Raw genomic sequence first — 24,544 nt, 5'->3', positions numbered from 1 at the left:
TACTTCTAATAATGTAACCTTAAAAAAAAAAATGCTGATCACAGAAATGTAAAAAAATCAATTTTGAAAAAACTGTTATTTGTTTTTCATACATGTTATATACACACACCGCTTTGCCATGTCTTCGTCAACCGTGTGCATAGTTCAGGCATGCTGTCCCGTGCTGTCAGACAGCAAAGCAGCAATCAGTGTGCATAGTTCAGGCATGCTGTCCCGTGCTGTCAGACAGCAAAGCAGCAATCAGTGTGCATAGTTCAGGCATGCTGTCCCGTGCTGTAAGACAGCAAAGCAGCAATCAGTGTGCAGAGTTCAGGCATGCTGTCCCGTGCTGTAAGACAGCAAAGCAGCAATCAGTGTGCAGAGTTCAGGCATGCTGTCCCGTGCTGTCAGACAGCAAAGCAGCAATCAGTATGAGACAAATCACCGAAAACAATAGGGCTCAAAGGAGGGGAGGGGGATTAGCCATAGACGCGCGGTTAAGAGAACGAGGCAGGCACAGTTCAGACAACAGCGCTGTCGCTGGCAGTCAGCACCACGTGTCCCGTGTCACGTGCCCTGTCAGTGTCGCCATGGCCACGAGTGTCAACACATGGGGTGTCCACACAAACAGACGTCTCCATGACTGCTGGGAGCTGTACTGAAGGCAACCGGCCCAGTGTCACAGGCGAGCAACAACAGTATTTTTCCTTGAGAGGTAAGCTTTTGCTGAAGTGTTGTTTGGAGCCAGTGACCTTGCTACAGTCCTCCGAGGAGTGTTACGGCAGTGAGCAGAAAAAAAACAACAACCTCTGCAGAGACTCAGGCCTTGACACACACCCCACAGACCTCCAGGAAGCTAGTGAACAGTTCTGTGCAGCGCCCAAAACACCCTTCACTCAGGAGAAGAAGAAGAAGTGTTTCATAATGGCCTGTTCCCGATAAGAGAGTTGACTTCTAAACACTGCTGTTGTGTATACTGTTTATGATCTTTATGTACACTGATGATGATGTTTGTGATGTTTGTGTCCACTGATGATGATGTTTGTGATGTTTGTGTCCACTGATGATGATGTTTGTGTCCACTGATGATGATGTTTGTGTCCACTGATGATGATGTTTGTGATGTTTGTGTCCACTGATGATGATGATGATGATGATGTTTGTGATGTTTGTGTCCACTGACGATGATGTTTGTGATGTTTGTGTCCACTGATGATGATGTTTGTGTCCACTGATGATGATGATGATGATGTTTGTGATGTTTGTGTCCACTGATGATGATGTTTGTGATGTTTGTGTCCACTCAGGATGATGTTTGTGATGTTTGTGTCCACTGAGGATGATGTTTGTGTCCACTGAGGATGATGTTTGTGTCCACTGATGACGATGTTTGTGTCCACTGATGATGATGATGATGATGATGTTTGTGATGTTTGTGTCCACTGATGATGATGATGTTTGTGATGTTTGTGTCCACTGATGATGATGTTTGTGTCCACTGATGATGATGATGATGATGATGTTTGTGATGTTTGTTTCCACTGATGATGATGTTTGTGTCCACTGAGGATGATGTTTGTGATGTTTGTGTCCACTGAGGATGATGTTTGTGTCCACTGATAAATGGTGTTTGTGTCCACTGATGACGATGTTTGTGACCACTGATGATGATGTTTGTGTCCACTTATGATGATGTTTGTGATGTTTGTGTCCACTGAGGATGATGTTTGTGTCCACTGATGATGATGTTTGTGATGTTTGTGTCCACTGATGATGATGTTTGTGTCCACTGATGATGATGTTTGTGTCACTGATGATGGTGTTTGTGTCCACTGATGATGATGTTTGTGTCACTGATGACGATGTTTGTGTCCACTGATGATGATGTTTGTGTCACTGATGACGATGTTTGTGTCCACTGATGATGGTGTTTGTGTCCACTGATGATGATGTTTGTGTCACTGATGATGAGACATTGACAGGAACGCTGTGAGTGTCGGAGTTCCCTGTGCACACTGACTGGGTACATGATGATGATGATGATGGCACTGATGGTGGTGCTGATGATGATGACATTAATGATGGTGATGATAATAATGATGACGCTGATGATGATGGTGATTGTGATGGTGGTAGTGATGATGGTGATGATCATGATATGGCGTTCCCCAATGATGATGGTGATTGTGATGGTGGTAGTAATGATGGTGATGATCATGATATGGCGTTCCCCAATGATGATGGACATTGTGATGGTGGTAGTAATGATGGTGATGATCATGATATGGCGTTCCCCAATGATGGTGGTGATTGTGATGGTGGTAGTAATGATGGTGATGATGATCATGATATGGCGTTCCCCAATGATGATGGTGATTGTGATGGTGGTAGTAATGATGGTGATGATGATCATGATATGGCGTTCCCCAATGATGATGGTGATTGTGATGGTGGTAGTAATGATGGTGATGATGATCATGATATGGCGTTCCCCAATGATGATGGTGATTGTGATGGTGGTAGTAATGATGGTGATGATGATCATGATATGGCGTTCCCCAATGATGGTGGTGATTGTGATGGTGGTAGTAATGATGGTGATGATGATCATGATATGGCGTTCCCCAATGATGATGGTGATTGTGATGGTGGTAGTAATGATGGTGATGATGATCATGATATGGCGTTCCCCAATGATGATGGTGATTGTGATGGTGGTAGTAATGATGGTGATGATGATCATGATATGGCGTTCCCCAATGATGATGGTGATTGTGATGGTGGTAGTAATGATGGTGATGATCATGATATGGCGTTCCCCAATGATGATGGACATTGTGATGGTGGTAGTAATGATGGTGATGATCATGATATGGCGGTCCCCAATGATGATGGACATTGTGATGGTGGTAGTAATGATGGTGATGATGATCATGATATGGCGTTCCCCAATGATGATGGACATTGTGATGGTGGTAGTAATGATGGTGATGATCATGATATGGCGTTCCCCAATGATGATGGACATTGTGATGGCGGTAGTAATGATGGTGATGATCATGATATGGCGTTCCCCAATGATGATGGACATTGTGATGGTGGTAGTAATGATGGTGATGATCATGATATGGCGGTCCCCAATGATGATGGACATTGTGATGGCGGTAGTAATGATGGTGATGATGATCATGATATGGCGTTCCCCAATGATGATGGACATTGTGATGGTGGTAGTAATGATGGTGATGATCATGATATGGCGTTCCCCAATGATGATGGACATTGTGATGGTGGTAGTAATGATGGTGATGATGATCATGATATGGCGTTCCCCAATGTTTAGTTATCGGTCCAGTGCTGCGTAAGCTGCACCTTTAGCCCCTGTCCGATATTATCAACGAACTTCGATGTGATTTTGCCAAGTTTACAGATGACTCCTAACTCACAAAAGCTTCTTCCCCAAGTTATTTTGCTGTCCTTCGCAAAAACATGGAGATGTGTATTGTGCAGTGAAAGAATCGATGCTGACCAATAAGCTCAGATACAATGACGTCAAGACAGAAGCCATACTCATAGGCACTAGGTCTGTGCTTAGTCATATATCAAACCATACCACAACCAGTGAGTGTCTGCAATGCTGTTGTCAACTTTAAAAATTCTGTCAGAAACCTGGGTGCATATTTTGATTCAGTTCTGTCCATGCATGACCATGTCAGTAATTTATGTAAAACTACAAACTTCCAGCTGAGAAAACTCCGTACCATTCGACCATGTCTGACTGCTGAAGCAGCCTCTCAGTGTGTTCCTTGCCCCTCAGTCGCACTGACGGCTGCAATTCACTCCTCGCTGGTTTGCCCTCTGATCTGATATCACGCCTTCAGATGATACTGAACAGTGCTGCCAGTGTCGTTCTCAAAAAGCCAACAACAAAAAATCATGTTATCCCTCTCTGGCGTCAACTTCATTGGTTTCCTATCCAGTGCAGAGTTAAGTACATAATTGGCATATTGGCTTATCGCCACTTCGAAGATTCTCTACCATCTTACGTATCTTCTGTCCTTCATATTTACACTCCTTCCCGTTCTCTCAGGTCTTCTGGAGAAAAATCATTGAGTTCCCAAAGACTCTTCAAAGATATTTGGTCAAAGGGCTTTTCAGAATCAATCACCTTCTGTCCGGAACTCTCTTCCGCTGGATCTCCGGCACTCGCCAACTCTGTCCTCTTTCAAACCGAAACAAAAAGCCGACCGATTCAAAATGACATGTGGATGTGACGAAGCATAATCGTTTCTCTGTCTCTTCCCACCCTGTACATTCCCCTTGTGCGCGTGCACGTGTGTGTGTGTGTGTGTGTGTGTGTGTGTGTGTGTGCAGGGCATAACAAATTTGTTCTTTTTATGTGATCATTCATATCTGCGATTTGTAGTATTGTGCTGGTATGCATATTTTTTGTCTTTAACTTCCATTGTCCTTGTGTGTGGATGTGTGATAAAAAAAAAAAAAAGAAAGAACTATTGTATGTGTATTACTTCATGTAAAGAGTTTCGAACCTATTATATGGTGAGTTTGCGCCATGTAAGCGATCTATCTTTAATTATCATTATTCTGATGAAGTCGATGATGATGATGAATCATTAGAGTACCTAATGCATTTTATCTGGAACGCTTTGGGGGCTCTGTTCTGATATAAACAGCATTCTCTCCCTTCCCTTCAGATGTCCACATGGAGTGCCAATCAAACATTCTCTCCTCCCCTTCAGATGTCCACATGGAGTGTCAATCAAACATTCTCTCCTCCCCTTCAGATGTCCACATGGAGTGTCAATCAAACATTCTCTCCTCCCCTTCACATGTCCACATGGAGTGTCAATCAAACATTCTCTCCCTTCCCTTCAGATGTCCACATGGAGTGCCAATCAAACATTCTCTCCTCCCCTTCAGATGTCCACATGGAGTGTCAATCAAAGTCGCAGAAGAAGAAAAGAAAATAAAGGAAAGAAAGAAAGCAAGGAAGGAAGAAGAAGAAGACCAAGAAATGGAAAGTTGCAAGGCGTGGCTGCTCTTTGAGGAAGAAGCTACTCGCCAACAATGACCCCGCCGTTTCTGTCGTGGTTGTTGGTGATGGTGATGACGGTGCTGGACGGGTCAGATGTCATCTCCACGTGCTGAGGCGGCAGCATGGGCTGGGTGTACAGGTCCCCCAGGGGGCCCGCTCTGTGTTTCGGATCTTGTCTGGCTTCTTCTTCTGCCTCCTCCCCCTCCCTCCTGGGGTCAGCTGACGAGGTTTTGCTGACCACGGCGTACACGTTCTGACTGGGGTCAGGCGTCACTGGGGATGGCTGTGTCCCTTCCTCTGGTTGCGTCACTTCCTCCCATGGCTGTGTCGTCACTTCCTCCCATGGCTGTGTCGTCACTTCCTCCCATGGTTGTGTCGTCACTTCCTCCCATGGCCGTGTCGTAACTTCCTCTGGTTGTGGTGTGTTGCCTGCTCCCCAGTCCAGCTGGCCATCTGCAGAATACATAACACATGACATTATACTGTCTGAACAAGATAGAATCACGTGTGGTGTATCACACATAAGTAATACAGAATACATAACACATGACATTATACTGTCTGAACAAGATAGAATCACTTGTGGTGTATCACACATAAGTAATACAGAATACAGAACACACAATATTGTATTGTCTCAACAAGAGAAAATCACTTGTGGTGTAAAGTGATTAAACAATACACAACACACAACACTCTATTGTCTCAACAAGTTAAAATCATTTGTGGTGTAGAGCGATTAAAAAAATAAAATAAAAAAAAGATCACTGTCATGCAACACGGGTACACAAAAAACACAGACGCTCATGTGTCACTCAGATCTGACCATGTACGGTAGACAGCAAACAAACGAACAAACGAAAACTTTTCTTTTAAACGTAACTTGGAGCAAAGCACACACAAAAGCAATTACAACAGCCATACACTTGCACAACCACAGTAAAGGGATAAGAACAAAGTAGCATTCTAGAATTAAACATGGACATATAATGATATCAATATGCTATTCAACAATATCTTGAATTAGAACGCCACAGCATTCACTCTGGCATGCATTTATGGAGTCATATTTAATCATTCACCACCATGTTGTCATGATAACTGAACTGTCGAAGTGATGTGTGGTTCCAACCTGTGGCTGTGTCTGCCTCAGCCCCTGCAGCAGTGCCGGAAAGCTGACAGCCAGTCGCTGTGTAGGACGGGTTCTCAAACCTCAACACCTGCAGCCCTCTGCTGCCTTCACCTCCACCAGTGTCGTCGTCGTTCTGTGGAGAGCAGATCTTCCCCACGCCCTCTTCCACTGCTGTGTCATCATCATCATCATCGTCGTCGTCGTCGTTGTTGTGGATCGTGGTCGTTGCTGCCTCCTCTTCCTCCGTGGTCATCATTGCAGGGTCGGAGCAGGAAGGGGCCATGTTGGGGTTGTCTCCGGGCACGTCAGTGGCGGTGCCCGATGAGGGCACAGGGGCGGCGGGCACAGACTGGTAGAAATCCAGGGCACGTTCCACTTCCTCGTGACGGGCACAGACTGCGGACAGGGAGGGGGGTGGGGGGGTGACGGAGGAGGGGGGCTGGACGTGGTGGGGGTGGTCGGTTTTCTGCAGGCTGTCTGGACCCTGTGACGTCACGCCGCCCTCACCATCCTGGTGGTAACCATTGTTGTCGAAGGTGTAGAGGTCTGCACAGGACGGGACATAATTAAGGTGGGGGGAGGGAGGGAGGGGGGGTCAGATGGGTGTCTGCACAGGACGGGACATAATTAAGGTGGGTGGAGGGAGGGGGGTCAGAGGGGTGTCTGCACAGGGCGGGACAGAATGGAGGGGAAGGGAGGGAGGGGGCGGGGGGAGGGAGGACAGATGGGTGTCTGCACAGGGCGGGACAGAATGAAGGTGGGGGAGGGAGGGGGGAGGGGGGTCAGATGGGTGTCTGCACAGGGCGGGACAGAATGAAGGTGGGGGGAGGGAGGGAGGGAGGGAGGGGGGTCAGATGGGTGTCTGCACAGGGCGGGACAGAATGAAGGTGGGGGGAGGGAGGGAGGGAGGGAGGGAGGGAGGGGGGTCAGATGGGTGTCTGCACAGGGCGGGACAGAATGAAGGTGGGGGAAGGGAGGGAGGGAGGGAGGGAGGGGGGTCAGATGGGTGTCTGCACAGGGCGGGACAGAATGGAGGTGGGGGGAGGGAGGGGGGTCAGATGGGTGTCTGCACAGGGCGGGACAGAATGGAGGTGGGGGGAGGGAGGGGGGTCAGATGGGTGTCTGCACAGGGCGGGACAGAATGAAGGTGGGGGGAGGGACGGAGGGAGGGGGGTCAGATGGGTGTCTGCACAGGGCGGGACAGAATGAAGGTGGGGGAGGGAGGGAGGGAGGGGGGTCAGATGGGTGTCTGCACAGGGCGGGACAGAATGAAGGTGGGGGAGGGAGGGAGGGGGTCAGATGGGTGTCTGCACAGGGCGGGACAGAATGAAGGTGGGGGAGGGAGGGAGGGGGGTCAGATGGGTGTCTGCACAGGGCGGGACAGAATGAAGATGGGGGAGGGAGGGAGGGAGGGGGGTCAGATGGGTGTCTGCACAGGGCGGGACAGAATGAAGGTGGGGGAGGGAGGGAGGGAGGTCAGATGGGTGTCTGCACAGGGCGGGACAGAATGAAGGTGGGGGAGGGAGGGAGGGGGGTCAGATGGGTGTCTGCACAGGGCGGGACAGAATGAAGGTGGGGGAGGGAGGGAGGGAGGTCAGATGGGTGTCTGCACAGGGCGGGACAGAATGAAGGTGGGGGAGGGAGGGAGGGGGGTCAGATGGGTGTCTGCACAGGGCGGGACAGAATGAAGGTGGGGGAGGGAGGGAGGGGGGTCAGATGGGTGTCTGCACAGGGCGGGACAGAATGAAGGTGGGGGAGGTAGGGAGGGAGGTCAGATGGGTGTGTGGAGAGGACTAGGGGAGAGTGGTGGGGGTGAGGGGGGAGGTATTTTTACTGACTTTTGATGTGTGTGTGTGGGTGTGGGGGGGCGAGGGGGCGGGAGGGTTAGTGAATGTGTTAGTGTATGAGGGTGATGTGCGTTTGTGTGCGCGCGTGCGTCTCTCTGTGTGTCTCTGTGTCTGTGTATGTCTCTCTCTCCGTCTCTCTCCCCCTCCCCCTCTCTCTCTCTCTCCCTCCCTCTCTCTATCTCCCTCTCTCTTTCCCTCTCTCTCCCTTCCTGTCTCTCTGTGTCTGTCTCTCTCCGTCTCTCTCTCTCTCCCCCTCTCTCTCCCCCTCTCTCTCTTCTCTCTGTCTCACCCTCTCTCTCTTTCTCTCTCCCCCTCCCCGTCCCTGTCTCTCTCCCCCCGACCTTTCTCTCTCCCTCCCTCTGTCTCTCTCCCTGTCTCTCCCTGTCTCTCTCTGTCTCTACCTCCCTCCCTCCCTCTGTCTCTGTCTCTCTCTCTCTCTCTCTCCCCCCTCTCTCTCCCTTTCTCTCTGTCTCACCCTCTTTCTCTCTCCCCCTCTCTCTCCCCCCTCTCTTTCTCTCTCCATCACTCTCTCTGTCTCTCTCCCTGTCTCTCTCTGTCTCTCTCTGTCTCTCTCTCTGTCTCCCTCTCCTTTTGTCCCCTCTCTCTCTGTTTCACTCTCTCTCTCTCTCTCTCTCTCTCTCTCTCTCTCTCTCTCTCTCTCTCTCTCTCTCTCTCATCAATGAACTAACCGTAAACATTATCAGATACAGCAAGGACCGTGTATGATTTACTGGCGTCATTGTACAATTCGTGACCATTCGTCTTGAAAACGTGTTAATATGTGCATCTGTTATTCGTTTACATTTAAATCATTTAAAATCGAACGGTCTGTATCATGTTCCATCTGATCCAAACATCAGTTGAAAACGAAAATAAGCTGCGTAACCTTGCCCGTTTGATCTTAATAAATATCATTTCGATTTTAACAGAGAGAGAGAATACGAATACGAATACGAATACGAATACGAATACGAAATTGTTTATTCAGATTTAGGCCTAAGCCCCTTACTGAAGGGGTAAGTCACAATTATATCAATCACACAAACACTTTTCAAAAACACATTGTTTAACATTTACACTTCAGATGCTTGTTATGTTTGACAATCTATGTTGATATTATGATCTAAGTTATAGCAATACGCAAACGCTTTAAGGCATTGTAAATGTATAACGCCACATTGCACAATACAGTTTCATTTCTGGATGACATTAGCAAATTGAATCTAAAGCGGCATGGGTTATTATAAAACTTAGGCTGGATATGTTTCAACCTTAAGTCAAGTAAACAAGGACAACAAAACATAAAATGAATTTCATCTTCTTCTGACTGATGGCATAAACGACACAACACTTTCACAGCTCTTTTTTCACTGTATCTTAAACGATGACAGGCAATATCTGATACACCAAGCCTAACTTTGGTCAAAGCACATTTCACATATCTATTCATTTTCATTTCAATGTATGGCTCCACATTATTTGTCAACTTAAACATCTTATATTCAGCAAATCTGTCACTACTCTGAATGTGGTTATGCCAGTCCTGCCATCTACAATCAACAATTCTTTGTTTGAAATATTTTATGAACCATGAAACATTTTCAACACCCTGGTTATCCCAGACATAAGAAAATCCATAAGAGCACAAACACTTTCGAATACCTGTAACCCAAGTCTTTTTTCCGTTATTGTCTAAGATATACAGCATCATGTAAGCCTTGTATGGTAATCTATAATTATTCATTCTAGTTATCTTTAGCCAGTATCTAATACACTTTACATATGAGTTTATATATATTGGATATCTACCAAGTTCACCATAAATTAAATCGTTGGGTGTTCGCCTATCAACATTTAAGAAGCGTTTCATGGCAAACATGTGCAATCTTTCTATTTCAACATCATTCTCAAAAGCCCAGATTTCTGCACCGTACTGTAAAATAGGCTGTACCTGAGAATCAAACAACTTAGCAAATACTGTGTATGAGCTACAATCTAATCTATATATAACATGGAGTATAACCATAACAGCTCTCTTTGCCCTGTTTACTAAATCTTGACAGGCATAAGTAAAACTGAGTCTGGTTGAAAAAAAGATCCCAAGATATTTATACACATTTACCACTCTTACAGTTTCATTTCCATATGACCATCGTTCACGTCTACCTAGATAACCACCCCTACGAAACACAATGATATTTGTTTTTTCCATGTTTACTTTTAAGTCCAATTTCATTACTGCTTCATATAAACTATTCAGCTGTCTTTGCAAACCTACAACTGATATTGATAACAAGATCATATCATCAGCAAAAAGCAGCATAAACAACTCTATCAAATCAAAAGTCACTCCATGTCGTCCATTTTCAACAATTTCAAGGGCAATCTCATTCACAAACAACGAAAATAGAACAGGACTGCACACATCACCTTGTTTCACGCCTCTTGTACAATTCACAAAATCTGATAATTTCGCTCCACTTCTTATCCTAGCTTTAACTTCTCTATACATACTTTTAACACATCTATACAGTTTACCTCTAATTCCATTTTTTAACAAAACCGGCCATAGTAACTTCCTAGAAATTGAATCAAAAGCTTTTTCAAAATCAACAAATGCAACATACAATTTTTGATTATTGGCAAATTGTTTTTGAACAGCAGCTAATAAAATAAACATGTGATCGATAGTACAGTAATCTTTCTTAAAACCAGCTTGATGTTCACCTGTTATGTTATTCAAATTAACCCATTCCTGTAATCTGTAATTAATAACAGAACTATACAGTTTGCTACTTATGTTACATAATGATATTCCTCTGTAATTGTTCGTATTATTGACTTTACCTTTCTTGAACAATGGTAGAATAATCGATTCAGACCAACTTTGTGGATATATGCCATTATCAAATAAATGATTAAATAGTCTAACTAAAAACGTTGTTGTAGAATCCCCTGCATTTTTGAAAAACTCACCAATTAATTCGTCAGGTCCAGCTGATTTCCCAGTCTTCAATTTTCTTACTGCTAACAATACTTCTTCTCTTGATATTGGTCTGTTTATTCCTTCATCTCCTTCATCTACGACATCTTCATCTAAAATATCATCTTCACTGTACTCCTCTGCTTCCTTTTCAAGGACATTTTTAAAGTGATCAAACCACTGATCAATAGATATACTATTTTGTGGTTGAAATTTTTTGCGTACAACTTTATTTACAGTTTCCCAAAATAGCTTCTGACACTTAATTGAACCTAACAGTTCCTTTAGAATTAATTCATTATATTCTTTCTTTTTCCTTACAATCATATTTTTATATTCTCTTCTTGCAATGCAAAATATTACTCTATCATCTTTATCTGATGTATGTTTAAATTTTCTAAGAAGTCTACGCACGTTACGTCTAGTTACTCTGCATTCTTGATCAAACCATTCTTTGCGTACCTCTTTTGTAACAGGAACCCTTTTCTTCATGCACGTTGCCTGGTCTTTAACAATTTGGTTAAACTTATCCAATGCTAAATTGACATCTATATTAATCAAGTCTGATGCCATGTCTATTTCTTCTTTTACTTTTCTTGATCTCATTGAGTTAGTAAAGTTTAGCGCATGTGACATATTCCATCTATATTTCTCAATGAACTGCGACTCGTTTACATTGAATGGGTGTCTGCTAGGCGTGCAATTTGTCTGTCTATCAAAGCACAACAAAAGAGGGAGATGATCTGATTCTATTCTGTCTAGTATATCAAGTGTCAAAATATCACGGACATATTCAAAAAAAGTTGCAGAAATCATGTAATAGTCATTCACACTGCTACCTTGATCAGATATGTATATGTAAACATTATCAGATACAGCAAGGACCGTGTATGATTTACTGGCGTCATTGTACAATTCGTGACCATTCGTCTTGAAAACGTGTTAATATGTGCATCTGTTATTCGTTTACATTTAAATCATTTAAAATCGAACGGTCTGTATCATGTTCCATCTGATCCAAACATCAGTTGAAAACGAAAATAAGCTGCGTAACCTTGCCCGTTTGATCTTAATAAATATCATTTCGATTTTAACAGAGAGAGAGAGACAGAGAGAGAGAGAGAGAGAGAGAGAGCAGGTCACCTTTGGTCGTGGAACTATTGTAGGGCCCGTCCTGGTACTCTGGTGATGTCATCAGTGTGACGTCACGCTCTGCAACACACACACCACACACACACACACACACACACCAGAATCAGTAGCTCAAAGAGGCGTCACTGAGTTCGGAAAAAAAACAAACATATACGCTACACCACATCTACTAAACAGATGCCAAACCAGCACCGTAACCCAACGCGCTTACTCAGGCCTGAGAAAACACACACACACACACACACACACACACACACACACACACACACACACACACACACTCACCTTTCTTACGTCGATAGAAGACGGCGAAGAGGATGACGAGGAGCAGCAGCAGAAAGGCCCCGGCCAGCCCCCCTGCAAACGCCGCTAAGGGGAACTGTGCCACGTCACTGGCACCCCTGACGTCATCCGTGCTGCCTACGTCACCAGTGCTGGTGGGTGCAGAGGTGGGGGTAGGTGTTGAGACATGTGGGGGCGTGGGGGGAATCTCTGCAGAAGAGAATGGTGGAAAGTAAGTCGTTCTGGTCTGGAGGCTAATGGAGCTTGCGGGTGTGCTGTAATTGGCCATAATTACAGTGACAACACTACAGGCTGGGCCATTCAGACAGCCACTGGACATCAGGTGGGGTCTGTGTGGGGAAAGGACAACACTACAGGCCATTCAGACAGCCACTGGACATCAGATGGGGTGTGTGGGGGAAAGGACAACACTACAGGCCATTCAGACAGCCACTGGACATCAGATGGGGTCTGTGTGGGGGAAAGGACAACACTACAGGCCATTCAGACAGCCACTGGACATCAGATGGGGTCTGTGTGGGGGAAAGGACAACACTACAGGCCATTCAGACAACCACTGGACATCAGATGGGGTCTGTGTGGGGGAAAGGACAACACTACAGGCCATTCAGACAGCCACTGGACATCAGATGGGGTCTGTGTGGGGGAAAGGACAACACTACAGGCCATTCAGACAGCCACTGGACATCAGATGGGGTCTGTGTGGGGGAAAGGACAACACTACAGGTCATTCAGACAGCCACTGGACATCAGATGGGGTCTGTGTGGGGGAAAGGATAACAGTACAGGCCATTCAGACAGCCACTGGACATCAGATGGGGTCTGTGTGGGGGAAAGGACAACACTACAGGCCATTCAAACAGCCACTGGACATCAGATGGGGTCTGTGTGGGGGAAAGGACAACACTACAGGTCATTCAGACAGCCACTGGACATCAGATGGGGTCTGTGTGGGGGAAAGGACAACACTACAGGCCATTCAGACAGCCACTGGACATCAGATGGGGTCTGTGTGGGGGAAAGGACAACACTACAGGCCATTCAGACAGCCACTGGACATCAGATGGGGTCTGTGTGGGGGAAAGGACAACACTACAGGCCATTCAGACAGCCACTGGACATCAGATGGGGTCTGTGTGGGGGAAAGGACAACACTACAGGCCATTCAGACAGCCACTGGACATCAGATGGGGTCTGTGTGGGGGAAAGGACAACACTACAGGCCATTCAGACAGCCACTGGACATCAGATGGGGTCAGTGTGGGGGAAAGGACAACACTACAGGCCATTCAGACAGCCACTGGACATCAGATGGGGTCTGTGTGGGGGAAAGGACAACACTACAGGCCATTCAGACAGCCACTGGACATCAGATGGGGTCTGTGTGGGGGAAAGGACAACACTACAGGTCATTCAGACAGCCACTGGACATCAGATGGGGTCTGTGTGGGGAAAGGACAACACTACAGGCCATTCAGACAGCCACTGGACATCAGATGGGGTCTGTGTGGGGGAAAGGACAACACTACAGGTCATTCAGACAGCCACTGGACATCAGATGGGGTCTGTGTGGGGGAAAGGACAACACTACAGGCCATTCAGACAGCCACTGGACATCAGATGGGGTCTGTGTGGGGGAAAGGACAACACTACAGGCCATTCAGACAGCCACTGGACATCAGATGGGGTCTGTGTGGGGGAAAGGACAACACTACAGGTCATTCAGACAGCCACTGGACATCAGATGGGGTCTGTGTGGGGGAAAGGACAACACTACAGGCCATTCAGACAGCCACTGGACATCAGATGGGGTCAGTGTGGGGGAAAGGACAACACTACAGGCCATTCAGACAGCCACTGGACATCAGATGGGGTCTGTGTGGGGGAAAGGACAACACTAAAGGCCATTCAGACAGCCACTGGACATCAGATGGGGTCTGTGTGGGGGAAAGGACAACACTACAGGTCATTCAGACAGCCACTGGACATCAGATGGGGTCTGTGTGGGGAAAGGACAACACTACAGGCCATTCAGACAGCCACTGGACATCAGATGGGGTCTGTGTGGGGGAAAGGACAACACTACAGGTCATTCAGACAGCCACTGGACATCAGATGGGGTCTGTGTGGGGGAAAGAACAACACTACAGGCCATTCAGACAGCCACTGGACATCAGATGGGGTCTGTGTGGGGGAAAGGACAACACTACAGGTCATTCAGACAGCCACTGGACATCAGATGGGGTCTATGTGGGGGAAAGGACAACCCTACAGGCCATTCAGACAGCCACTGGACATCAGATGGGGTCTGTGTGGGGGAAAGGACAACACTACAGGTCATTCAGACAGCCACTGGACATCAGATGGGGTCTGTGTGGGGGAAAGGACAACACTACAGGCCATTCAGACAGCCACTGGACATCAGATGGGGTCTGTGTGGGGGAAAGGACAACACTACAGGCCATTCAGACAGCCACTGGACATCAGATGGGGTCTGTGTGGGGAAAGGACAACACTACAGGCCATTCAGACAGCCACTGGACATCAGATGGGGTCTGTGTGGGGGAAAGGACAACACTACAGGTCATTCAGACAGCCACTGGACATCAGATGGGGTCTGTGTGGGGGAAAGGACAACACTACAGGTCATTCAGACAGCCACTGGACATCAGATGGTGTCTGTGTGGGGGAAAGGACAACACTACAGACTACTAAAGTGGAGGGGGCAGGAAGGGAGAAACCTGGCCGTCACGAGTGAGTTATGTGCCCCATTCTCTCCGAGGTTGATTGTCGATTTCAGCCAGGCACGAGGGGAGAAAACATGTCACTTTGTGTAATGTGTCATTCAAACGACGTGCGATGTACAAACATGAAAAAAACACACATGATAATACCTCAGATTCGGATATACAGCACACACACACACACACACACACACACACACACACACACACACACACACACACACACACACACACACACACAGCACTCAGCACTCAGCGACACACAGAGAGAAGACGGACTTGGTGTTGAAGTGACGGGTGAAGATGAACGCTGGGGAGTGGAACCTGACGTTGACGAAGTAGGGGTGGTAGTTGTGCTTCGGACAGTTGGTCTGGCCGTTGGTGGCCTGTCCGCCGTGGTCGTTGCTGTTGTTGTTGTCGTTGTTGTTGTCGTTGTTGTTGTCGTTGTTGACGACGAAGCGACTGTAACAGAGGGAGGTGATGGTGATAATGGTGGTGGTGGTGGTGGTGATAGTGGTGGTAATGGTGGTGGTGGTGGTGGTGATAGTGGTGGTGGTGATAATGGTGGTGGTGGTGGTGGTGATAGTGGTGGTGATGGTGGTGGTGGTGGTGTTATTGTTGGTGTCAGGCTCGCTGCTTTAGAATTAGGTCTTTGCTGGTGGTGGTGGTGGTGGTGGTGGGTGTGGTAAGAGTGGTAATGGTGGTGGTGGTGGGTGTGGTAAGAGTGGTAATGGTGGTGGTGGTGGTGGTGGTGGTAATGGTGGTAATGGTGGTGGTGGTGGTGGTAATGGTGGTGGTGGTGGTGGTGGTGGTAGTGGTGGTGATGGTGGTGGTGGTGGTGGTGGCGGTGGTGGTAATGGTGGTGGTGGTGATGGTGGTAGTGGTGGTGATGGTGGTGGTGGTGATGGTGGTGGTGTTATTGTTGGTGTCAGGCTTGTGGCTTTAGGGCTTTGTCGTTATCATTGTCGTTGTTTTTGGCGGTGGTGGTGTTGATGCTGTTGTTGGTGGTGGCGCCGCTGCTGTGAGGTAAAATTCATTAACAATGTCAGTAATGATGAAGATGTTGATGATGAGGACGACGACCAGGACGATGACGACAATAACAGCAGCAGCAACAACAATAAACACAACAACCGATATATAAGCAACAATGATTAGACATAGTTGTTACCAGGAATGTGTGTGTGTGTGTGTGTGTGTGTGTGTGTGTGTGTGTGTGTGTGTGTGTGTGTGTGTTTCCGCACTCGCGCGCGCGTATGTGTCTGAAAAGTGATTATATAATGTGTACAGTGATAAGATAATGATTATGATGATTTAATTAGGCACGACTTCAGTGAATACCCTCTTAGAAAGAATGTGTGCGTGCCACACTCACGATAAAACGTCAAGGTCAAGGTCGTGGAAGCGGTTTTGCTGACGCCACCAGAGGTCACGAGGGCATTGGTCACAGTGCACGTCACGTTCTTGCCCTCGTCGCCTGGCAACGAAGGGATCAAAGTGCACTCGTCGCCATGGTTACCCTCGGCACAAGTCACGCCGATCCACTGGAAGCTGGGCCGAGGGTTGACCTCTGAGACCACGCAGGTCAAGGTCACGGTGTTTGACCCGGAGAGGAAAATAGGCGGCTGGGGGAGGATGGTGACGTCAGACTCTTCAGGACCATCTGATTGGTGGAGACGGAAGTGAGGGATACAGGGAGGTGAGCGAGTTGTCAGTTTCGTTGATACACACATGATTCACATTACTGCTGTATTTTACTGCGCGCGCAACACCCTCCCACACTCACGCGCACACACACACACACACACAGTGTGGACAGCAATTTGTTTTGACACACTGTGTGTGTGTGTGTGTGTGTGTGTGTGTGCATTTTACATTGATATAATTTTTATGATCTATTTGTTGAATGTTTTTATTTGTTTACATTGCTGGGGGGAGTGCCGGGGGGCGGGGTGTGGGGGTGTTAGTCTGTCAACTACCGTGAGTTATCTGACTTGTTTTATGGTGTGTATGTTCATTTTTATGTTGGTGTCTACAACAAGCCTCTGATTGCACACCTTAATTTCAATGTAGATCAATAAAGTGTTTTTGAATTGAATTTAATTGCACTGTACTAACAAGGCTAACAACGTCATTGCCACCCAAAACACCACCACCACCACCACTACCACCACCACCAACAACAACAACAACAACAACAAAAACGAAACAAAGACAGAGAAAAACGAAACAAAGAGAAAAACGAAGTGAACGAAAACAAAAGCCCCCACTGACAGGCCACTTGCAGAGTGTAGTTGACGTAGGAGGTTTGACCCCCCAACTCCATAACACACGTGAACACTGTCCCGTTGTCCGCTCGGCCCACACCCTGCTTCACCAACTGCGCGGTAGTGGAGTGCCCCACCCAGGAAAAGCGGGGTGTGTGGGTGGGCGGGGTGGGGGTCTTGAAGACACAGGTGCAGACCAGGTCAAAGCCTTCCTGCACGAACACCGGACAGGCAGGGTCCACCTGGCCCCTGGTGGCTGCAACACGTAGACAACGAGACCAGACACTGTATTTTCCACCATACACACGGGTAACAGACACATCCATGCACAGACATGATCAACAGCAAAAGACTTTATACTGTATCACACGTCGGGTATCCCGTTTAAAGCTGAAACCAGTTATGCGAACAAAAACTCGCATCTACCGAGTGACGCCAGCTGTGATGTAAGCGACCGACGCCCAGACGAGGTAGACACGAACTGAAGCCCAGCCAGCCAGCACGCTACACTCACACCGTGATTCTGAGGTGTCGCCCTGTCAGGGGCTGTATGACGGTCAGTCGTGTCCAAAGTAGAGGAGGCAACTGCTGGGTTAGAAATCGATTCTAAAGAGGGCCCACCTCAGGATCATGGTTTGGGTGTGCATGCTAGCTATGTGGGCATCAGTTCGTATCTAACTCGTCTGGGCGTCGGACGCTTACATCACAGCTCGCGTCACTGGGTTGAAGCGAGTTTTCAAGTTTGAACGTCTTAACGGGAGTGTCGTTCCCAAGTCACGGCCCCACTGTCCAGGTCAGGAGGGTTTCAGGACAGAGCAAGCGTGCTGGGTCACGCTGCTGGTCAGCCATCTGTTTAGCAGGTGCGGTGTAGCGTATATGGCTTTATCAGAACGCAGTGACACCTCCTTGAGCAGCTGAACTGGAGTGAACTGAACAGCTGACCTTGGGATGGCCCCCATAGACCAACTAGCCTGCATGGCTGCTGCACCATGATGCTGGATAAGTAGTCATGTTGTTGCGCTCTCTCTCTCTCTCGCTCTCTCTCTCTGTCTCTCTCTCTTTCACACACACACACGCACGCACACACACACACACACACACACACACACACACACACACACACTGATAATCATGATAATGAACAACTCCGTACGAACCAGAGCCAACTGGAGTCAACGTGGTTTTTTTCCAACACTGGTGAACTTTACGTCAATCATCTCGGACGTTTAACTGACGCCACCCCCCTCCTCCCTCACAATCACCAACCTCTACACCTCCTCCCAACACCCCCCTTCCACCCCCTTACTCCACCCCTTCACCACACCATTTGCCTCAGTTCTGTTTGTCACACCATCACAGTGTAGACTTGAATTAGGGGTGAGGTCAACATAAAACGTTCTGTTTGTCACACCATCACAGTACAGACATGAATTAGGGGTGAGGTCAACATAAAACGTTCTGTTTGTCACACCATCACAGTGTAGACTTGAATTAGGGGTGAGGTCAACATAAAACGTTCTGTTTGTCACACCATCACAGTGTAGACTTGAATTAGGGGTGAGGTCAACATAAAACGTTCTGTTTGTCACACCATCACAGTGTAGACTTGAATTAGGGGTGAGGTCAACATAAAACGTTCTGTTTGTCACACCATCACAGTGTAGACTTGAATTAGGGGTGAGGTCAACATAAAACGTTCTGTTTGTCATACCATCACAGTGTAGACTTGAATTAGGGGTGAGGTCAACATAAAACGTTCTGTTTGTCATACCATCACAGTGTAGACTTGAATTAGGGGTGAGGTCAACATAAAACGTTCTGTTTGTCACACCATCACAGTACAGACATGAATTAGGGGTGAGGTCAACATAAAACGTTCTGTTTGTCACACCATCACAGTACAGACCTGAAGGAAAGTGAGGTCAACATAAAACGTTCTGTTTGTCACACCATCACAGTACAGACCTGAAGGAAAGTGAGGTCAACATAAAACGTTCTGTTTGTCACACCATCACAGTACAGACATGAAGTAGGTGTGAGGTCAACATAAAACGTTCTGTTTGTCACACCATCACAGTACAGACATGAATTAGGGGTGAGGTCAACATAAAACGTTCTGTTTGTCACACCATCACAGTACAGACATGAATTAGGGGTGAGGTCAACATAAAACGTTCTGTTTGTCACACCATCACAGTACAGACATGAATTAGGGGTGAGGTCAACATAAAACGTTCTGTTTGTCATACCATCACAGTACAGACATGAATTAGGGGTGAGGTCAACATAAAACGTTCTGTTTGTCATACCATCACAGTACAGACATGAATTAGGGGTGAGGTCAACATAAAACGTTCTGTTTGTCACACCATCACAGTACAGACATGAATTAGGGGTGAGGTCAACATAAAACATTCTGTTTGTCATACCATCACAGTACAGACATGAATTAGGGTGAGGTCAACATAAAACGTTCTGTTTGTCACACCATCACAGTACAGACATGAATTAGGGTGAGGTCAACATAAAACGTTCTGTTTGTCACACCATCACAGTACAGACATGAATTAGGGTGAGGTCAACATAAAACGTTCTGTTTGTCACACCATCACAGTACAGACATGAAGGAGGTGTGAGGTCAACATAAAACGTTCTGTTTGTCACACCATCACAGTACAGACATGAAGGAGGTGTGAGGTCAACATAAAACGTTCTGTTTGTCACACCATCACAGTACAGACATGAATTAGGGTGAGGTCAACATAAAACGTTCTGTTTGTCACACCATCACAGTACAGACATGAATTAGGGGTGAGGTCAACATAAAACGTTCTGTTTGTCATACCATCACAGTACAGACTTGAATTAGGGTGAGGTCAACATAAAACGTTCTGTTTGTCATACCATCACAGTACAGACATGAAGGAGGTGTGAGGTCAACATAAAACGTTCTGTTTGTCACACCATCACAGTACAGACATGAATTAGGGTGAGGTCAACATAAAACGTTCTGTTTGTCACACCATCACAGTACAGACATGAATTAGGGTGAGGTCAACATAAAACGTTCTGTTTGTCACACCATCACAGTACAGACATGAATTAGGGGTGAGGTCAACATAAAACGTTCTGTTTGTCACACCATCACAGTACAGACATGAATTAGGGGTGAGGTCAACATAAAACGTTCTGTTTGTCACACCATCACAGTACAGACATGAAGGAGGGTGAGGTCAACATAAAACGTTCTGTTTGTCACACCATCACAGTACAGACATGAATTAGGGTGAGGTCAACATAAAACGTTCTGTTTGTCACACCATCACAGTACAGACATGAATTAGGGTGAGGTCAACATAAAACGTTCTGTTTGTCACACCATCACAGTACAGACATGAATTAGGGTGAGGTCAACATAAAACGTTCTGTTTGTCACACCATCACAGTACAGACATGAAGGAGGTGTGAGGTCAACATAAAACGTTCTGTTTGTCACACCATCACAGTACAGACATGAATTAGGGTGAGGTCAACATAAAACGTTCTGTTTGTCACACCATCACAGTACAGACATGAAGGAGGTGTGAGGTCAACATAAAACGTTCTGTTTGTCACACCATCACAGTACAGACATGAAGGAGGTGTGAGGTCAACATAAAACGTTCTGTTTGTCACACCATCACAGTACAGACATGAAGGAGGTGTGAGGTCAACATAAAACGTTCTGTTTGTCATACCATCACAGTACAGACATGAAGGAGGGTGAGGTCAACATAAAACGTTCTGTTTGTCACACCATCACAGTACAGACTTGAAGGAGGTGTGAGGTCAACATAAAACGTTCTGTTTGTCATACCATCACAGTACAGACTTGAAGGAAAGTGAGGTCAACATAAAACGTTCTGTTTGTCACACCATCACAGTACAGACATGAATTAGGGGTGAGGTCAACATAAAACGTTCTGTTTGTCACACCATCACAGTACAGACATGAAGGAGGTGTGAGGTCAACATAAAACGTTCTGTTTGTCATACCATCACAGTACAGACATGAAGGAGGGTGAGGTCAACATAAAACATTCTGTTTGTCACACCATCACAGTACAGACATGAATTAGGGTGAGGTCAACATAAAACGTTCTGTTTGTCACACCATCACAGTGTAGACTTGAATTAGGGTGAGGTCAACATAAAACGTTCTGTTTGTCATACCATCACAGTACAGACTTGAAGGAAAGTGAGGTCAACATAAAACGTTCTGTTTGTCACACCATCACAGTACAGACATGAATTAGGGGTGAGGTCAACATAAAACGTTCTGTTTGTCTCACCATCACAGTACAGACATGAATTAGGGGTGAGGTCAACATAAAACGTTCTGTTTGTCATACCATCACAGTACAGACATGAATTAGGGGTGAGGTCAACATAAAACGTTCTGTTTGTCACACCATCACAGTACAGACATGAATTAGGGGTGAGGTCAACATAAAACATTCTGTTTGTCATACCATCACAGTACAGACATGAATTAGGGGTGAGGTCAACATAAAACGTTCTGTTTGTCACACCATCACAGTACAGACATGAATTAGGGGTGAGGTCAACATAAAACGTTCTGTTTGTCATACCATCACAGTACAGACTTGAATTAGGGGTGAGGTCAACATAAAACGTTCTGTTTGTCACACCATCACAGTACAGACTTGAAGGAGGGTGAGGTCAACATAAAACGTTCTGTTTGTCTCTCCCCCCCCCCCCCTCCGCCCCCTCTCTTTTTCCATCCCCCATCTCCTTCCCCCCCCTCTCTCTCTTTATCTATCTCCTTCTGTCTCCCCCCTCCCCTCCTGCCCCCTTACCCCCCCCCCCCTTCCCTGTCTCTCTCGCTGTGCGTGAAGAACTGTGACAAGCAGAGGAATGAAAAACGACATGAACAGGAGATGACAGTGTCTTCTTTTATATCTTGCCTTCCTCCCTTCCTTCCTTCCTTCATTCCTTCCTTCCCCCTTTCTTTCTTTCTTTCTTTCTTTCTTTCTTTCGTGTTGTTTTATAGGAATGAAACGTTTAAATCACACATACATATATGCATGCAGGCCCAGAGAAAGTCAAAGACAGAGACAGACAGACGGACAGAGAGACACAGAGAGGGAGGGGGAGGGGGCAGAAAGACAGACAGAGAGACAAGAAGAGACAAGACAGACTAACAGATGGATAGACAGAGACAGACAGACAGACTGACAGACACAGAGAGACAGAGACAGACAGACAGAGACACAGATAGACAGACAGACAGACTGACAGACACAGAGAGACAGAGACAGACAGACAGACAGACAGAGACACAGAGAGACAGACAGACAGACTGACAGACACAGAGAGACAGAGCCAGACAGACTGACAGACACAGAGGGACAGAGACAGACAGACAGAGACACAGAGAGACAGACAGACAGACTGACAGACACAGAGAGACAGAGACAGACAGACTGACAGACACAGAGAGACAGAGACAGACAGACTGACAGACACAGAGAGACAGAGACAGACAGACAGACACAGACAGACAGAGACAAGAGACAGAAAGACAGAGACAGAGGCAGGGAGAGACAGAGACAGTGACAGAGAGGAAAAGAGTTGGAGTTGACTTGAGACTTGAGATAAACATCACGTGTTGTTTCCCATTCCAAGCAGGAAATGTTACACCACTGTCCGTGCGACACGCCACCCAACAACTCGTCTTTGGTCGGTTCTATCAGGCTGTTGTGTTGTCTTCATGTTCTCTCTCTCTCTCTCTCTCTCTCTCTCTCTCTCTCTCATTCTCATATGGAAAATATTTATGTTATACATTTATATATGTTTTTTGTTTTTATTTCTCACTACATGCCATTACTTTGAATGGATGGTCGAACTGCACTTTGTTGCACAGATTGATTGATTTCGTTTTGGCTTTGGTTTTCATCAATATTATTTCTATTGATGCATGTTGTTATTTGTATTATGAACCCCCATATCATTAGGGCTGTAAAGCTATTGACATTAAAGTGTTCAGTGTTCAGTGTTCTCTCTCTATCTCTCTCTCTCTCTCTCTCTGTGTGTGTGTGTGTGTGTGTGTGTGTGTGTGTGTGTGTGTGTGTGTGTGTGTGTGTGTGTGTGTGTGTTATTGCAATATTATAAAGGTTAGGTAAAAGATATACTACCATCGAATCTGAATATTCCAGCTTTCAAACTGTTGTCTAATCTGTCGCCTATACCTTAATTTCAACAAAACGTCTAAATTCCATACATTTTTGAATCAGTCCCTGTTTTTAAACACTCAGTGTCACCCTGCATTGGACAAACAGTGCGAGATATGACGGCAAAGATAATTATTTTTAACTTGAGATCAGAGATGGAACAAAATCAAATTGTGTGAGAAAAGACATATATGAAAGACAAACTGAAATTTGACATTGAAGGTGTTTTGAACGTTTTGAAACACCTTTGGTAAATACAGCACAGCCGCAACCCTTTGTAAATACGTGTACATCTTTGGTGCTGTGTTATGTTTCCGTCTACATCACTTTGCGTTTGAGCTGGAGGAGGGGGGAGGGGGAAATGGGGGAGGGGGTATGGAGTGGGTGGTATGAGGGGAGGTGTTCTGTTTGAAGTTGGGTGAGGAGAGGGGGAGAGGGGGGAGGGGAGGGGGTATGGAGTGGGAGGTATGAGGGGAGGTGTTCTGTTTTATGTTGGGTGAGGAGAGGGGGGAGGGAATAGGGGGGAGGGGAGGGGGTATGGAGTGGGTGGTATGAGGGGAGGTGTTCTGTTTTTTCATGTGGCTGTTTGATTGTTTGAATTGGTTTTGATTTGGGTTTTTTATGCTTGTGTGTCAACTTTCTGAACTCTTCTTTGTACAGATAACCCTTCCTGCCTCTGCCCTCTTTCTGTGTCTCTCTCTGTCTGTCTGTCTTTCTCTGTCTGTCTGTCTGTGTGTGTCTCTCTGTCTGTCTGTCTCCCTCTCCCTATCTGTGTGTGTGTCTCTCTCTCTGTCTGTCTGTCTATCTCCCTCTCCCTATCTGTGTGTGTGTCTCTCTGTCTGTCTGTC

General features: G+C 46.4%; 1 protein-coding gene across 1 annotated transcript in view; it reads right to left on the bottom strand.

The window, feature by feature from the left end:
- Positions 1–3,130: 3,130 nt before the first annotated feature.
- LOC143277551 (uncharacterized) overlaps positions 3,131–24,544 on the bottom strand; it is a 29,921-nt gene continuing 8,507 nt past the window's right edge. The window contains exons 2-8 of the mRNA XM_076582432.1: positions 17,471–17,719; positions 16,572–16,859; positions 15,476–15,658; positions 12,435–12,641; positions 12,141–12,209; positions 6,168–6,713; positions 3,131–5,488 (exon numbers count right to left, since the gene is read on the bottom strand). Coding sequence (XP_076438547.1) covers positions 5,055–5,488; positions 6,168–6,713; positions 12,141–12,209; positions 12,435–12,641; positions 15,476–15,658; positions 16,572–16,859; positions 17,471–17,719 — 1,976 coding nt within the window. The 3' untranslated portion in view covers positions 3,131–5,054. The remainder of the gene's footprint in view (positions 5,489–6,167; positions 6,714–12,140; positions 12,210–12,434; positions 12,642–15,475; positions 15,659–16,571; positions 16,860–17,470; positions 17,720–24,544) is intronic.

The sequence above is a fragment of the Babylonia areolata genome, chromosome 34 (genome assembly GCF_041734735.1).
Source record: "Babylonia areolata isolate BAREFJ2019XMU chromosome 34, ASM4173473v1, whole genome shotgun sequence".
Classification (NCBI taxonomy): Eukaryota; Metazoa; Mollusca; class Gastropoda; order Neogastropoda; family Buccinidae; genus Babylonia; species Babylonia areolata.
This window is presented reverse-complemented; position numbering and strand designations above follow the sequence as displayed.